Raw genomic sequence first — 18469 nt, forward strand, 5'->3', positions numbered from 1 at the left:
GGCCCAATGACAGACTACTCAACAGATGCCACCTAGTATATAATATGCAGTAAGTACTGCAACCAGTTTTGTAAGTGGAATAACTTTCCTTCAGGTTAAAAATAGGAAAAGCCAGTAAACAGAAAACTGACATATCAATTTGAGGCAAGAGTAACACCCACTAATTAGTCTAAAAATGCTTTCAGACCCTACTACCAGAAAACACTGAAAACGTATTCAGTAGGATTGTCGTGCTGAGTGATGGTGGAGCAGTATTACAAACATGCTAACCATATTGTAATTAAAATAGAGTTTTATTAGTTTTTCTTTTAATATAAACACGAGGGAGAAAAGCCCAATTAAAGTGGTAGCATTTGTTTGAAAGTAAAACTGCAATCCATACTGGGATCATCTCCAAGCTCCGGACTCCAGGAACAATGTTTTTGAGGTGGTAGATTGTAATATTTTATACACTGTTGTCATCTGTCCCTTCTGAATGATGGAACTTGTAGCACTTCATCTGAAGCCTTCTGGCTGGAGAGAAATATCTAGGCTCTGAGTTGTCCACTGATGAGAACACAAAGCTTTCATTTCTATTAAAATTTAAAAAATTAAATAATTCAATTTTTGTTCACTGCTCTTTTTAAAACATCAAGTTAAGCTGGATACTGTCAGTCTTGCACTTCCAAGTTATAAGGAAGGACATAAAACTGGAGTATGCAGAGGAAAAAGTGTGGCTCAGATCAGCCCCATGTTCCTTTCTCTAGTTTATAAAGAATACCCTAGTGATTCAAATAGGTAAACACGAACTATTTTCAAAAAAGAAGCTATTTATCTGTGAACATACCACAAATCCCAAAGGAACTAGAAACTTAAAAAAAAAAAAAAAGTTTTTTGGTTTGTTTTTGGGGTCATACCTGAAGGCGCTCAGGGATTACTTTTCGCATGTTCAGGGGACCAATGCAGTGCCAGGGATCAAATGTCAGTCTCCTTCACATAAACCCCACTGAACACTATAAGTTTAAAAGAAATTGAAATTTTCAACTGTGTTCTGCTTGTGCAAGCATTTGTACTTCTGCAGCAACATACTGAAGGGACAGCCTGAGCATACTCAGATTCAAGTTTCAAAGCACTTCGGGGGACCTGTATCTCACTATCCACTTATTGCTGGATGACCACTGGGTCACACCAGGTAACTCCAGGGGTTACTCCTGGCTCTCTGCTCAGAAATCACTCCTGGCAGGCTCGGGGACCATATGGGATTCCAGGATTTGAACCACCATATTTTTGCATGCAAGACAAATGCTGTACCTCCACGCTAACTTTCCAGCCCCTAAAATTCTCTTAATATACTTGACAAAGATAATGAACAAAAGTGCATTAAAACATAGCAATACTGGGAGAATTTGTTGAATATTGCTCAAGCTCAGAGACTAGGGTCATAGTTTTAAGGAACCATCCAGAAATTTGGTTTAGTTCTAACCAAAGTATTAAGTTGGAAAAGAACATTTTAAAATGGTCCCCTTATAGATATGCATGTGTTCAGAAATAAGGAATTAAAGAGCAAATATTTAGTTTCTTATAAAGCCAAGTAACACTTAATATTAGAATAACCTAATAAATTCACATACCATTCAAAAAAGGCTACTCTCTTTGAAGGCAATAGCAATTCTAGTTCCTGTTCTTCTGTCTTCTTTCTAATTGCTTGAAATCCTAACCTCACATTCTGACTCTCAGTATGCCTAGAATTCCTTTCCTTGTAATAGCAACATGAAAAAGGAATCGTGACCAGGAAGAGACGCACCGTCATAGTAGTCAAGGTAGACAAGGTAGACAGCATCATGTCCTCAGCGTAGACCCAATGAGAGTGGATCATCAATGACCAATGCTCCGTGTGTTCCTAGACATGCTGATGTGCTAAGTGCACTTGAAAGAATCTGAATGTATTACTTGGCAGGCTTTTAGCTTAAATGATCACCACCATGAAGCCAAGTATGTTATCTGGTAAGATGTCGAATACAGTCTGGTCTGAACAGGGATTTCATAAGTATCAGAAATGATTTCTGTACCTTCCCATAAAGTTTTGGGAACCTGAGTTATGGCCATAGCAGTAAAAGCAACAGTGAGACACTTCAGCTTGCAGAACCATCCAGCCACTTCCTGATTTTGCAAGTAAATTTTTTGTTTCTTTTTGGGTCACACCTGGCGATGCTCAGGAGTTACTCCTAGCTCTGCCCTCAGAAATCACTCCTGGCAGGTTTGGGGGACCATATGGGATGCCAGGGACTGAACCCGGGTCTGCTCAAGCTTGTTCTCCAACAGTGGTAGCAGAGGTAAGACAGGTGGAGCTTCCCGGAAACTATGGCACTTACTAGTCAGCCCTTTAGGGGAAAAGTTAGTTCTTGTTATAATTTATGAAAAACTTGGCAACGTTTATTAAGATGTAAAACTAGTCACTTCAACCAAACTGGGCATGTCAAAGCAAAAATAAGAGCATAGAATTCACCTTCTAGAAACCCATATTTCAAGAAAACAATCAAAAGAAACCCAAGATCTATCTGCTGGAACAATAATAAACCGATTGCCAGCAGTTACCACAGCTCCAACACCACAGTACCCTAAAGAGCCTTCAGTAGCCATGCTCTGCTGTCGGCTCCTAGTGCGAGTGCAAAGTAGTCAAGAATCCAGGATCCAACAGCAGCTAATACTGCAGCGATTCTAGGGCATATGCAGCATAAGGGAAGAAAGAGGGAAGAGAGGAAAGACAGAATAGGTGTGATTAGTGTCTTTAAAGTCTATTAATTTAGCCTATTAAAAACTCAAAATATTTTATATGGGACTGAGGATGTGGCTCAGAGTAAAGTGCTTGCACATCCTCCTCCTGGGACCCAGGTTTGATCCCTGGCACTGCACAACAGAGCAAAGACAAGAGGAATTCAGCAGGGAGTCACCAGCAGTAGACAAGAAGGGAACTTCCTGTTTCTGACCCAAATAGGTTAGTGAGCTAGCAAGTTGTGTTTGCAAAACAGCTGATGGCCAGTGTCACTCAGCAGCTTTTCGGTAGGTTGATCGCCAACAATAACAATGACTATCAGGGTCACTGATAACCTGAGGGGACGCTGTCTTCCATACCGAGCAGTGTGACAGTCTGTTCCACGGTGCTGTTAGGAGTCAGAGAGTTTCGAAGATGGATAATACTGCACTGATTTGAAGGGCCTACGCAGTAATGTTGAGAAAGGGGCAAGAAACAACAGGAAAAAGCAAAGTTATATAGTCTTTAAAATCTAAAAATTTAAACTATTTATTAAAAAAACCTGTTTTACAGCTATTAGCCTACATAGTAAGCAAATAACTGTAGATTAAGAGCTTTTGCTTTGGAGTGGCCTTAGTAACTGCTGACATTAAAAGGACAGTAGAGTGTCCCCATCTCTCTTCCGAGCGGCATCCATGCTGTCTGTCTGTCTCTTGGCCTTTTTCAGGAGAGGCAACATTCTCTGGTCCTTGCAGATGAAGCTCTGTGCTGTTATCAACCCAGACTGTCCTCCCTTTAAGAAGACAAATGTCTCCTGAGATCAGTATCTTTCTTTTAGAAGAAAATACTAACATCGGTGGTTTTGAGCCAGAGAGGTGCTGTTCTCCAGCCCTGGAGACGTGGGGCTCATGAGGAAAGGACCTGCCCTATTTCTCTCTTAGGAGAGGATGGCGTTCGATCGCTGAATGCCGATGAAATTGTCGGCGCTGAAGGACCTCCTCATAGAAGCTCTACATAAGTCTTTGTTTTCACATAATCTGGAGATGGCCTAAGGGAGTCAAAGATAATACAGGCACACATTTTTAAAAAGCATTTCTAAGTCACGTGTCTCTACTACATGAAATAATTCCTAGTGACCACGACTATGACGGGACAGATAGCTGAGATCTACACGGCCAGGGCAAGGGTTACATGGTTGTGAGATGCAAAGATTAACAACATTTCATAAGAACTCCAGGGCTAAAACAGTGAAATGTTTAGAATCACTTAACAAAGTTGCCAACAATTTGTGACAGGGTTCTCTCAATACTATCACTAATGCCTGATTATAGCTGTCCTTAAATATCTTTAGCTCAAACAAATCTGTGATTCTCAGCTCTTGGATTCTACCCAGTCTTCAATGATCAGATCCCAAACTTAAAGGAGGCATCAGTGTGCCAAGCTGTACTCACTCGATGCAGGGAAAACAGCTCTACAGGACTTGACACCAAAGATGCTATTTAATTTGCATATAGCTATGGAAGGAAAATTACTTGCTCTCAAGCACAGCACCAGGATTCAAGGCCTCCAGGGGCAAAGGCATTGGCCTTGAAGGGACTGACTTCATCTGATCCCTGGCAGTGCATATGGCCCTCTGAGGACCTCCTGGAGTGGCCCCAAACCCCCAAATAAAGTACAATACACAATACCAAGGTACCACAGAAAGGGTCCATCTGCAATGTGCCAATTTGGTTGTGAATAATTTCATGGCAGATTCAAAAGTGGTAAGCTGTAAGTATCATCCTATCCCATATAAATGCTACCATTTCTATTAAAAACCTAATATTTTTCCATCTGAAATGTACATTGTGGTTTTTAAAATTAGTTTCTTGGTCAACTACTCTCTGATAGGATCAGGGCATTGACCTATTAAATAGAGACAGTAATGCAGGCATAGGGGTTTGTACTAGGCTGATTCAGGTTCAATGGTCTCCTGTGCCCTACCAGTAGTGATCCCCAGAGCACTCAGCGAGGAGTCAGTCCTGAGCACAGCTAGGTGTGACCCAAAAGTCATTAATTAATTTTAAAAAACAACAATATGGATCTTTGAAAAATGATGTGAAACACAGTTGAGTAGTGACTGTATTCTGTACATAATTATGATTAGGGATGCAGTAACAAGTTATTCACAATGGTTATCCAGGTAGGTAGAGCTGAAATGGAAAGTCATTAGCAACAGATCAAAACTAAGACTATTTGGAATTACAGTCACAGTTTTAGGTGAGATCACTGGAAGACAGGAAATATGATGCCAACAGACTAACCCTCTCTTCAATGTGTTCTAATAAAGGCATTCCGTGTTTCTACTCACTGCTGCACATGTCTCTGTGAGGGACACTGGTTCTGGGGCCAAGTGGTCCCAGCCTTACCTCGAGGTTCTGGGCTCTCTCCTTGCTCAGAGGAGCAAACAGAAAGTTGAGGTTGTTGTCATCTCCCAAGGAGCGAAGGTCGAAGTAGTATTTGGCATACACACTGGAGGGAACATTGATGTTAAACTGAAGAAGCTCCAGAAAGTGCCTTTCCATCTCATTCCTGGGAGAACAGAACACAACACCACAGGCAATGGTCACTGGTCGATCCTCCCAAGAAGCATCTGGGGATGGGGTCAGCCATGACTCTGGGATAAGCAGAACTGCCCATGCACAAACAAGGTGTGGCTATCTGTGGTCTTCTCTGCACCTCTGTGCTCTAGGTTTGGGACCGGGGAGGTGGGGGCATCTGGGCCCATCCTTCAGTTCCATTAGTGCAGCTGCTGCCTCTCACTCCCTCACTGCCAGGCCCCGCTCTCCAGCCAGATGAAAGGGACTGTGCTTGCAGCCGATCAGTTCTGAAGAACTTGCACATTTCCCGGCGGATGACAGGAAGGGGCTTATTGAAGGAGATGCACCAACAAAAGGAGCGCACATGTCACCACGGCAACAAATGGATCCATCCAGAGCCGGCTATTACTCTCAAGCAAAGCTCTATCTCTGAGAAATAAAGGAAGACACTGCTTTGAGGGGAGGGAGCCCTGCCCTGCCCCAGCACCAGGCTATGGTAAAGGGGTACAAACAGGTTTCAGTCGCCGAGAGACTCATGGACAGACACTCCTCTGACACTCTGGAGGGCACAAAGATCAAAGCTCTGAGACTCGGCTAAACTAGACCCACTTTACGGGTTACCTCGGGAAAGCTCGGGACTCGAGAATTTGGTCTCTCCGTGCTGGGCAAAAAACCCAGAAGGGTCATACCTGCCGCTCCTCACCAACAGAATGTGGCTGCTCTGTCGCTCTCTCACACAAACACAAACGCATGAGGCAGGCATGGGAGCAGCTCTCTGCTACGTGATCATGTAGCTGTGTTCACTAATGTTGAACTCCTTTCACAGTTAACTTATTTAAAGATTGGCATAAAAATGGGGGCCGGAGAGATAGCATGGAGGTAGGGCATTTGCCTTGCATGCAGAAGGATACTGGTTCAAATCCCGGCACCCCATATGGTTCCCTGTGCCTGCCAGGAGTGATTTCTGTGTGTAGAGCCAGGAGTAACCCCTGAGTGCTGCCAGGTATGACCCAAAAACCATAAAAAAAAAAAAAAGCATAAAAATGATCAATATCAGAATAAAGAAGCTTATCTAGCTTTAGTTTTGCAGTTTTAATGTTTCGTTCCCATTGAATAGGCAACAAATGGTGAATGTTCTCCTGTGCGGAGTAGCCAGAATATGAAGAAACAAGGTTTTTCACATCTGTTAACCTTTAAACCCACTGAAACCTACCACCGAAATTAATTTCCTGTTCATATAGCCCTAAGTCTATAGAAATGGAAATCAGATAATGTTTTGATAGTAAGCTAATCAGGACCTAATTTGTGAAAGAAATGAATGTACTCCACTATCCCTTTTAAATTTTCTCCAGCAATACATTTTGATTGTGTAGAGAAATATAGTACTTCATAGGATTAATGTGTCTATTAGTAGGGATTTAATCATGGAAAAAAGCATCCTGTCTACAGAATCTGCATCTTATGGGCTTTGTTGTTTTGTAAATGGTCAGAGAGCTGAGGAACAAGCCCTTCACAGGCACAGCAAGTTTACACACTAGCAGCTGCTCAGTTTAACCCCTTAGGGGTGGGGGGGCAATACCTATGTGTATTTGAAATAAGAAAAAGATTTTGAACAATTTTTTGTTTATTTTTGGGCCACGTCTGGCAGCACTCAGGTTTACTCCTGGCTCTGCGTTTAGAAATTACTCCTAGTAGGCTCGGGGAACCATATGAAATTCTGGGAATTGAACCAGATTGACCACATGTAAGGCAAATGCCCACCCTATTGTGCTACACAGGCCCCAGATTTTGGACATTTTTAAGAAAAAGGTGATAAATCCATTTTTCAAGTTAAGAGTTAAAATGAGTCAAATTCCAGTCAGCAGCAGAGGAGAAAACAAATGTGAATCTAACTTTAGTTGAAATGTTTTCTGGTTTCCAAATATGACAAACAAAAGTGATGATTACAGACACAGCACCCAGATTTATAATCAGACACAAGACACTTCTGGGAGCTAGTCAGCTCCTAGTTATGTGCTCAGACACAAAGCACTGCTGGGAACAGTCGTTTAATGGGGAAATGTGGCCACCGGCCTGCCCTGCCCTGCCTGTGGCGTCTCTCCACCCAGCCCTCCTACGCTCCAACGCTCTAAGTCATGGCCCCCGTACAAGCAATTTTGGGCAAGTTGCAACCAGTGCCATGGCGGGGGCCAGTGTTTGACCAAACTTCTCCCCTTCAAAGAATCACCTGACGACTGGAGACGCAGGTGACCAGTTACTTCCATGTCTCCTGCTCCCAATGGCCTCTAGGCGGTTCAAAATAACTATCAGTCAAGATAGTCTACTAAAGTGCCAGTCAGTAGCTCTGCAGTGACACTGAGCCACACTGTCACTACTGGGCCTGTCACAATTTCTGAATCTTCTTTCATGAAGATCTGTGTTTAAGCTGCTTGAGGCATGTGACTGGCTCCAAACCAAATTGATGTGATGGGCAAAAGCAGCTATAACAAGACTCTGTTCTCTGCTGCCCTATCTGTCTCTTTCTGTACTGTCTGATATGACCAGAGGTTTTCCGCCTTGTCCCAAGTCTGCCAGAAGCTGCCTCTGTGGCTCATCCTGCCTGCCCCTCTCCAGCACAGCTGGAGAGAAAATCCTGGTCATGCCCAGCATCCTCTCTGGCATAGCCAGGCAGACATGCACCACAGCCTCCCTGAAGCCTACAAGGTGCTATGTGGTTGCCACTTCCTGATGTCTACAAGTCAGTCAGAATGTGGGAAGTGAGACCTTTTGATGGGTCACTTCTGCCTCACAGCCTGTCAGAAGAAAGGAAACCCAGAGGCTCAATGTTTGGTGGGTGACTTTGGGAGAAGCTGGGTCCCCCAGTTGCCTACAGACAGTAATTCCGCCTGTTTGAATAGTGACCAGCCACTGGTGTGCCACTTAAAAGTGGAATGAAGGACCTGAGCCATAGCATAATGGGGCTTCTGGGTTCTGACCTGGGTTTGATCCCTGGCATCCCAAGAGTCCCCCGAGTATCACCCTGAGTAATTCCTGAGTGCAGAGCCAGGAATAACCTGAGTTCTGCTATTGTGGTCCCAAAACAAACAAACAAGCAAACAAAGAAAAATTAAGAAAAGAGACAAGTAGGGCTTTGCCTTACAGACAGCCAACCTGGGTTCGATCCCGGCACCTCAAATGGTCCCCCAAGTCCTCCAGGAGTGATTAAAAAGAAAGAAGAAACCAAAAATAATTTTTATGTACTATGTGGTTTTGGTAATGAGCTTTATAAAATGGTGGCCAAAAATCAACAGAAAAGTACATTTCAATTTAACAAGCAGCAATTATGATGCATATTAAAATAAAAGGCTTCAGGAAGCAAGAGCAGTATAGGAAAACGAAGAGAAAGCCAGCCGAGCCTTTCAACTCACATGTCCTCCACTGTGATGTCCTTGAGGATCTGGCAGTAGTCCACATTCCAGACAGCCTGGTCGTCCCAAACCTTGGAGGCCAGAAGAATGGCCCCCAGCACGATTCTCTTCCAGTTCGTGGGGCAGATGTCAATCTCTGCATATGTCAAGAGCCTCTCAAGGTAAACCTGTGGGAGCAGAGCAGCGAGCAAGACTTCAGTTCAGGAACAGCCATGGTGCTGTCAAGAGCAATGTCACCTGTCTGTGGCCTGTCTCTTGTACCTTCAGGTCCTGCCTCCGGGACAGCCAGGGCTGGACCACAGGTCTTAGTGGAAGTGTTTCTGTCCCTGTGCAGCCTAATGAGTTTGCAGCCACATTCTGTTCGCTCACAGGAGTGGCCAACTCAGCAAAGGGCACCCCGATGCCTGGTACCACTGTGATGAAGAGTAGCTCTTGAAACGACTGGAGTCCTGGCTACACTGAGCTATTTCCATTTCCTTTTCTCAAATTAGCGGTAGGAGCCTCAACCACAGGCCTGGTGAGGGGCGCCTCCCAGTGGCTGCCGTGAGTGCTGCAGGACATGCCGCAGAGGCCGGAGTGTCCCTGGGCCCATTTCTAAGGGCCACATGCAGCTCTTCACTCTATTGTAACTTTATCAGGCTCGTTCGGTGAACTGAAGAACTGCACATCAGCCAGTCCTGTCACCTTCAGGCAGGGATAGAGGGTCAGGCTTCCTCTACATGACCCAGACAGTTCTGAGGTGATGTCATGATATTTTACACAGAATTAAGTGCCAATCAAAAGGTCTTTGAAAATATGCACTACTTGACAAGAAAAAGGCTTTTAATGGCCATATTTGTTGTCTGAAGGTCTTTCAGAAAGAGAGCTATAGATTTCAACTGTTTGAATAAACAAATATCACTGAGCATTCGATGTTCTTAGTGAAATGCTGCTCGCTCTCCAATCTCAGTGCTCCAGGCATCCTAAAAATAAACCTCTCTACATACTGTAGGACTCCCTCCTGTCATCACACTGCTGTGCTCACATCAATTGATTTGCTGGCAAAGTGGGTCTGAGTGACTGGTGCATAGTCCTGCCTTCCCTGCTCTCTCCTGACAAGATGCCTTGTCATCTTCGGTGTACTTGGGCTTTAGAAGCCAGGGAACCCTGGTGGCAATTAGTTAGCACTGTGGGACGGTCTCCCTTAAACCTCTTACCTGGGGTCTCCTCTCACTTGTCCCTGATGCTTCTCCTGCCACCTTCCTGTTCCTTCTCCCCCAAGTGCTGATAGTCCAGCTCTATCTTCTACCCACACCTTCCCCAGCCTCGTGAGTCTCAATGCCCACAGTCCAACGGTGACAGGGCACTGACTCTTGACCCCAGCCTCAGGAAACCCATGAGTCTAACTTTCCGAGCATGACTCAATGGGCTGTTTGGGGGTCTGGAAAGATGCAAACTTTTCTCTCTATAGCAATTACCAATGACTCCAGCCCTTCAAACCTCTGAGATCATATACTTCCCCAACTTTCTAGCATCCCAAATAGCTGGGTTTGCGCCCTGTAAAGGCTGTGGCTGATTCAGTGCCCAATATGGGACCTTGTCTCTAAATTCTCACAGGTCACTACAAGGATAAGCACTGACATAAGTTTTTGCTCCCCTGACCATGCACTGGTCTTTCCCCTACAGGTTTACTCTTAGGGAAATTAAAAACAAAATAAGTCAGTAAAACTTACTAACGGACACCAATTTCTGAGGGAGGAGGGACAGAGAGTGAGAAAGAAAGAGATAGGGAGAGACAGAGAATGAGAGGGAAGAGAGAGGGAGAGAGGAAAACATGGGAGAAGAGAGAGGGAGAGGAGGGGGAGAAAGCAAGTGTGAGCAAGCTCTGCCAAATCTAGAAGAGCTAAGGACCCACGTGAGCACTGCCCAGAGTTGGGCTGACACTCAGCTCCATTCTCTCCCTTTGCACAGCATTGTGTCGCTGTGGTTTTGTGTGTGTGTGTGTTTGTGTGTACATGTACATGTATGTCTGAACACATGAAGGGAGAACCCGGCTCTCTTGACAGCTTTAATAGCAACTTTTGTTATTGGGGCAAAAAGGGAACAATATTTAAACTTGTTTGGGGCCAACCAACCAGTGCTCAGGGGTTATTCCTAGCTCTGTGCTCAGGAGTTACTTCAGGCAGGCTAAGGGGGCCTTATAGGTTGCTGGGGATTAAACGGGTAAGCTGCTTGTAAGACTAACAAACGCCCTATGTGCTGTACTACCTATTGCCTCGGCCCTCTCTTCTTTTTCTATGTGGTAACCATATCCAGGGCCTACTCACGACTCCATGTGAGCCACTCCTGGCAGTGTCGAACACTGAGCCAGGTGGGCTGAGCCAGTAGCCAAGGACTGCACTGTGACCCTCATCCTAACCGGCCCCACCATGATTCAGTTTGTTTTTGTTTATTGGGCCACATCTGGCCATGCTCAGGGCTCTCCACTCAGGAATCATTCCTGGTAGGCTCAGGGACCCTATGGGATACCGGGATTGAGCCCAGGTCAGCTGCATGCCAGGCAAACGCCTTCCCCACTGTGCTATCACTCAAGCCCCCAATGATTCTGTCTTAACAAACATTTTACTTTCCTCTATTAGGTTTTTCTTTTTCCATTAATGCAGTTCCCATTATCCTATTAGTATCCAGAAAGCTATTTCTTGTGTGAGAGCGCCCACTTTTACAAATGTTTGTGAAAGAAAAGAAAATCTTACCAAAGTCACTATTGCACACTCAGCGGTTAGCTGCGCTGCACTGAAGAGAGTGCGGACGAATCTGTAAATGAATTTGTGCTCAGGGTCATGCTTAAAGTATTCCTCTGGAACCTTTTCTTGCTGGAAGAAGAAACAACATGAATATCCACTGAAGGAAAAGAACCCCGAAGTTTTTACACATGCACCATATTCCCCTTCAAAAACCATTTTTCTTGGGTGATAAGTCTTTGAAATATAAATAGGGATTTTAAAATACTATCTTGGGGCCAGAGTGATAGCGCAGTGGTAGGGCATTTGCTTTGTATGTGGCTGACCCAGGATGGACCACTGTTCGATCCTCTGGTGTCCCATATGATCCTCCAAGCCAGGAGCAATCCCTGAGCATCACCGGGAATGGCCCAAAAACCAAAAACCAAAATACACACACACACACACACACACACACACACACACACACACACACACACACACACACACACACACTATCTTGATTCAGGTCAGAGATGGGGCCCAGGGGCAGTGCATATCTGTCACATGGAACACTCTGGGCTCAGGTCCTTGTGACCAGATAAAATCTCTGCTGTGACCAAACTAACCACAATTTATTTCAGAAAAAGAGGCAACACCTCCGAAATATATGTCCCTGCTTCCAGAATCCTACCCAAATATGCACTAGCTTCGGCTCCAAGTCCTGTGGTATATGTCATACTTCCTATAATCAATTCCAAAAACCAGTTTCCATTTCCTGTGAGCTCAGAACCCTCAAGACTCTGTCTAGCCTATTTGAGTCCCCAGCCACCTGCGCTACAGAGAGCCTGGGGGTGGGAAAACCTTGGCAGAATTGATTGAAAATAGTTTCCTAACATTTTTTCATAGAGGTTTAACACTGGATGCTTTTTATTTATTTTATTTTTATTTTTTTGGTTTTTGGGTCACACCTGGCAGTGCTCAGGGGTTACTCCTGGCTTTATGCTCAGAAATCACTCCTGGCAGGCTCGGGGGACCATATGGGATACCGGGATTCAAACCAATGACCTTCTGCATGAAAGGCAAATGGCTTACCTCCATGCTATCTCTCCGGCCCCTGGATGTTTTTTTAAAAAGAAAAACAAAGCACATTTCCTGCTACTTGGGTATGTACACCTTAGCTCACTCAATCTATAAAGCACCAGTATAGTTCTTATTCTGCCAACTCCCTTTGATAGAACACTCTTTGTAAAAATAAATGATGTATCATTTAAAAGACGATTCAAACTTCAGCCTGGAGAGAGTAAAAATCCCTTCTAGTAATGCTTTCAAAACAAATTACTGTCAAGTAAATCCAAGCACAACTTTTTTTTATTATATTATTATTATTATTTGTTTTTTGGGTCACACTGGGAGTGCTGAGGGCTTTTTTTTTTTTTTTTGGTTTTTGGGTCACACCTGTTAACGCTCAGGGGTTACTCCTGGCTCTACTCTCAGAAATCGCTCCTGGCAGTCTCAGGGGATCATATGGGATGCCAAGATTCAAACCACCATTCTTCTGCATGCAAGGCAAATGCCCTACCTCTATGCTATCTCTCTAGCCCGAGGGCTTTCTCTTGGCTCTGTACCCAGAGGTCATTCCTGGCAGTGCTTGGGAGATTCTTTGGAATGCTGGATGTCGAACCCAGGTCGACTGCAAGCAAGGCAAACAAACGCCCTCCACGCTATGTTATCACTTAGGATCCTTCCCAAGTACAGCTTGACACGCACCGTGAGTGGATGTGATCGCTCATCAAAGATGTCCAAGGATCTATTTGAGTCTCTGTAAGGTAAGAACATACATGAATAAAAGCAATTCAGGAACAGTATGGTGGCTAGGGAAAGAGGCCCCAAGGGGAAGCAAATAGCCATGCAATCTTTTGCATTCTGGTTTCAGGAGTATTTTCCCCAGTGCAGAACTCAGGGACTCCATGCGGGGCTTGGACCCAGATCCAGCACATGAGGCTCACACGTCAGTCCCAGAGCCGTCAGTCTCAGGCACCTTTTCTCGTTCTGTGACTAACTACTGTGAATTATTTTCTGACGGGCTCTAGGAGCTGCTTTTTCATTAGTGAGCCTCCCTCTCCAGTACCACAAGGAAAGCACATATTCTTTAGATACTCTATACCCCAGGGGAAGAGGAACAAGGCAGGGCCTTGATACAAGAACCAACACCAACAGGATTAGGTCCTTTCCCTTGGTTCTCTCTCTTCTTATCACAGTCTAATTTTAAACACAATGTTGTCTGAGGCCTGAGTACTAACACAGTGGGGAGGGCATTTGCCTTGCATATGGCTGACCCAGGTTCGATCCCTGGCATCCCCTATGGTCCTGAGCCTGGCAGGAGAAATTTCTGGTTGAAGAGCTAGGAGTAACCTGAAAGCTGCCAGGTATGGCCCAAAACTAAACAAACAAAAAAGAAAAAAAAAACTCAGAGTTTTCTGTTCTAAAGGCCATCAGTCTTGTGACCAAGTTCCCTACACTAATACAATTCTATCCTCTGGCACCAGCTGCCTCTCTGTCCTGTCTGTATAAAATATTATTAAACTGCATATTTGGTACAAGACCCATTCAGCATATAAAATCTATCAGTAGATTTAACATATTTCAACAAATTCAGTAATAAACCTTAAAATTTCATTGCAACTCACTGATAAACTAGCACTTGTAAACTTTTGGTAGAGTATCATAAATGTAAAGGATTATCTTTGAAGGCTTTATTTTATTTATTTTTGTTTGTTTGGGAGCCACACCCAGTGGTGCTCAGAGGTTATCCCTGACTGCACTCAGGAATCCCTTCTGGTGGACATGGGGAACCCTATGAGATGACGGGGATAGAATCCGGGCTGCTCACATGGAAGGCAAGCGCCTTATCACCTGTCCTATCTCTCTAGTCCCTCTGAGGTTTTAATATTATATATTTCCCCTAAAGATACCTGCATTAGACAGCAATGTCCTAATATGTCCTCAAAAGTAGTGACAATGCAAATGATTGACAGCAGAGTAGATATGAGAATCAACTTTCTGGGGACCAGAGCCATAGCACAGTGGAAAGGATGTCTGCCCTGTACATGTCTGACCAAGGTTCAATCCCCAGCTTCCCATATGGTTCCCTCAAGCTGGCCCGAAGTAATTCCTTTGTGTAGAGCCAGGAATAACTCTCATGCACCACTGGGCATGACCCCCAAACAAAAATCTGACAAACAAAAAATTGCCTTCCTTCTATTAAGCTGGATATTAAAGAAACCCGTTCTATGCAGACAAAAGCTAATTATTAAATTCTCAACTTAAGTTTCTAATACCGCAAATATCTATAAAACTACTATAAAAATACTTTTGAGGACATTCAATAACTTCAGTTAGGAGTTCTGAAACAAACGCAAAATGATTTACACTTCACTATTGCAATAAAATCACTGTATTACCTAACACTAAACTTGATATCTTACAACTTAATCATCTAGAATGAGACAGCTTTTCAAATTGCTCACCTGTTCTTTATGTGGTAGTATATCGCTAACGTCACACTGTGAAAGAAAAAAAACATGAGACCATTGATTTTCTCATGCGAGACCTAGAGATATTTTCTACAGTGATCAGGGCTGGATCAGGACTTCCCAGCAACCCAAATCCTGACTCTGAAGTCTAAGTTTCAAAAGACAGACCCAAAGGGCAGGTCATGTGCTCTCTGAAGCTAGGTTTTGGTGGCTTAATGGGATATGTATGTTATGATGAATTTCCTTCATCCTCTGACTTTCTACACCCAGGACATTCATCCTGTAATAACACACATAATTGTACATGAAATTACATTTAATCCAGGGAGCAGTTTCACACCTGCTTTTTAAAGAGTGGTTTTAGACTTTATTCTTTCACTGGATTTAATTTCACTATTCCCCTGCCTACCAATTCCCATAATTTCCCTAAAAATAAATAATAGAAGTGCTCTATATCCCCATAAAAGGCAACTCAAAAATCATTTTTATATTAGAAATTTAGGGGGTTGGAGAGGTAGCATAGAGGTAAGGCATTTGCCTTCCTTGCAGAAGGTCAGTAGTTCGAATCCCGGCATCCCATATGGTCCCCCATGCCTGCCAGGAGCTATTTCTGAGCAGACAGCCAGGAGTAACCCCTGAGCACCACCGGGTGTGCCCCCCCCCCCAAAAAAAGAAATTTAATAACAAGTATTAGTATTCACAAAAGCAATAATGTCTAATATAACCATATACTATGGATAGAATACACAATATGTCTAGCTTGTCTACCCCAAAATAAAAGCAGTACTAACAATGCAATATGATATACTGTGTATTAACATGAGTTTCCCAACTGGAGAATGTTAGTGAGCAAATATAAATCCTCACTCTTCATGCTGCTGTATTCTTACATTATTCTGATATTATATAGAGGCTACAACAAAAGGGTTTCTCCTGATTAAGTCACGCAACTAGTTGCTCTTTACCTAAGACAAAACTGAAAAGAACCAGGGGAGAGAAATCTGGATACAGAAAGTAGGCTTACAGACTATCAGCTTCTGTAAAGTCTGTTAGTACTAGTAGCATAAAGATGGATACTTCTAGGGGGCTAGAGAGATAGCATGGAGGTAGGGTGTTTGCCTTTCATGCAGAAGGTCATTGGTTCGAATCCCGGCGTCCCATATGGTCCCCTGAGCCTGCCAGGAGCAATTTCTGAGCGTGGAGCCAGGAGTAACACCTGAGCGCTGCCTGTGTATGACCCAAAAACAAAACAAAACGAACAAACAAAAAAAGATGGATACTTCTATAGGGCCTCAGTATAGTAAGAAACTATACACCCATAGTTTCTTCCTCAGATTCATTAAAAACCATAAATTCAGTCAGAAAAGAACTTCAGAACCTTAGATCTCATTAACTAACCAACTGAATCTACAAGTAAGAGAAGGCAGCTTCAGAGAGACCTGTCCAGGTCCCACCCAGAAATACACACACACACACACACACACACACACACACACGTTTCTATCTGCAATGCTCACTGATATGATGCTGTATCATCTATCTCCCCACGGAGTCCCCCATGAATGCCCGAGAAAGAGCCTCTTGATGAGCAGAAAGGCCCAGGATGCTTTGAACATTAATCACACCCACCTTCTATTTCCTGAGCAAACAGGCTGCACGTGTTTGAGAATGTTTGGGGAAAGTTGCTTCAGTGATTCTGCTAAGTGCGACCTACCTGAGAACACCCTGCTGCCCCCATAAACACTTTTCAGGATTGAGCCTTTTAAGGCTCAACTGTTCTGTTAATCTTTTCAGTAACCTTTGGTTTTGCCAGAAGTGAGTATGCAGAATAATCCTTTTTAAAGTTATTAGAACAAAATAAGATTTATCATAGTTCCAAAAATGAGACTTAACTCGGAGGAGGGGGGAATGAAAGACTTGTCCGAGCAGCTAAACTTGAACATTAACTAAGAGATTCTATTTATTTATTTATTTTTGGTTTTTTGGGTCACACCCGGAAGCGCTCAGGGGTTACTCCTGGCTCTGTGCTCAAGAATTGCCCCTGGCAGGCACAGGGGACCATATGAGATGCCGGGATTTGAACCACCATCCTTCTGGATGTAAGGCAAACGTCCTACTTCCATGCTATCCTCTCTGGCCCAACTAAGAGACTCTTAAGGTCCTTGGCCAACTGGGAGTGAGCTACTGCCATTTGGGGCAGTTGGCTGAAGTGTGTATAAAGTCCTGGGTTGAATGCTGGAGGGCTCATGGGGGGAGCACTAGAAGACTCTTCACTGCAGCCCCTACCAGACTGACTGCTCCTGCTGGATGATTGCTGAATTACTAGAGAAAATGTTTACTGGACCTCTGGCTCCTGCTGCCTTTTGCCGAACCTCTCCTACTGGTCCAGGCCCAACACTAGCACTAACTACGTTGAAATTTTCTACTGAGACAAGTAGAAATGCTCAGAGCTTAATCCTGGCTCTGTGCTGAGGAGCCACTCCTGGCAGATTTATCTGAATAAAATTATTCAAATAAAAACTAAAAGTATTGGTGCAATAGAGATAGTCTAAGGATTAAAGATCTTGCAGGCAAATCTAGTTTGTCCCCTGGCACTGCATATAATTCCCTGAACACAGAGGCAGGAGTAGCCACCAAACCACTGGGGCTGGCTCATAAAACAAAGAAAGTATCAGTAACTTGGTAGGTGCCAGAGCCACAGATTTCAGCGGGACTCAATTTTGGCTAGAACACAACTTGATTTGCTCTTTTAAGGACAATGACAGAACAATGACACATTATGAGATGAGTTTGCTGTTCTTAAAAGTTACTGATAATTAACTTACATTAAAAACACAATTAAGCTGATTAAAGTTTGACTGAAAAAGTAAACTGGGGTTAAGGACATTAATACTTTTTAAGTGTCACTTTCCAAATCTTGACCTAGTAAACTAATACTCACATACTGGGGAGACATGAGTAATATTCCTTGGACAGCCCAAATGCATTAGAAAGCTTAGCACTTTGGTTTCCTTTCTCTCGCTCTCTGAAATCCACTTGAAAAGGCATTCTCAGGGTTTTCTGTCTGGTGGTTTTACTATCCCCTGTTGGGTCACACCCTCTTGAATAGCAAAGAGCCACTCAAGGTGGAACCACTTCAGGGTTCTGAACTGAGGCTTCCACATGCAGATCACGAGTTTCTGGTCCTTGAACATTCTCCCCAATGTCACCTGGTGTTCGGAAGCGGATTCCAACTATGGAGTGTAAGTGCTCCCAGCATTTAAGGGCCATGATGTTAGCTTACTTTCCAAAGTGGCACCTTCCACTGTGTTCTCTTTGACTTTGCTATATATTATGAGCTCACATCATTTCTGGGAGATGCATATACCTGCCTAGACAAAATCTAAACATCTATACCTACTAAATTAAAACCCCAGTTGAACACATTTCAAACGGAAGGAAATTAAGTTTGAGAATTTGTTCCTTAAAACCAGATCCTCATCTACCCTGCCCCTTCCTTGGTGGATAGAAGGAAGTG

General features: G+C 43.8%; 1 protein-coding gene across 1 annotated transcript in view; it reads right to left on the reverse strand.

Annotated features, from left to right (window-relative positions):
* Positions 1–274: 274 nt before the first annotated feature.
* CCNYL1 (cyclin Y like 1) overlaps positions 275–18469 on the reverse strand; it is a 40864-nt gene continuing 22669 nt past the window's right edge. The window contains exons 5-10 of the mRNA XM_049773293.1: positions 14947–14982; positions 13187–13238; positions 11450–11569; positions 8718–8884; positions 5140–5302; positions 275–3779 (exon numbers count right to left, since the gene is read on the reverse strand). Coding sequence (XP_049629250.1) covers positions 3669–3779; positions 5140–5302; positions 8718–8884; positions 11450–11569; positions 13187–13238; positions 14947–14982 — 649 coding nt within the window. The 3' untranslated portion in view covers positions 275–3668. The remainder of the gene's footprint in view (positions 3780–5139; positions 5303–8717; positions 8885–11449; positions 11570–13186; positions 13239–14946; positions 14983–18469) is intronic.

The sequence above is a fragment of the Suncus etruscus genome, chromosome 5 (genome assembly GCF_024139225.1).
Source record: "Suncus etruscus isolate mSunEtr1 chromosome 5, mSunEtr1.pri.cur, whole genome shotgun sequence".
NCBI lineage: Eukaryota > Metazoa > Chordata > Mammalia > Eulipotyphla > Soricidae > Suncus > Suncus etruscus.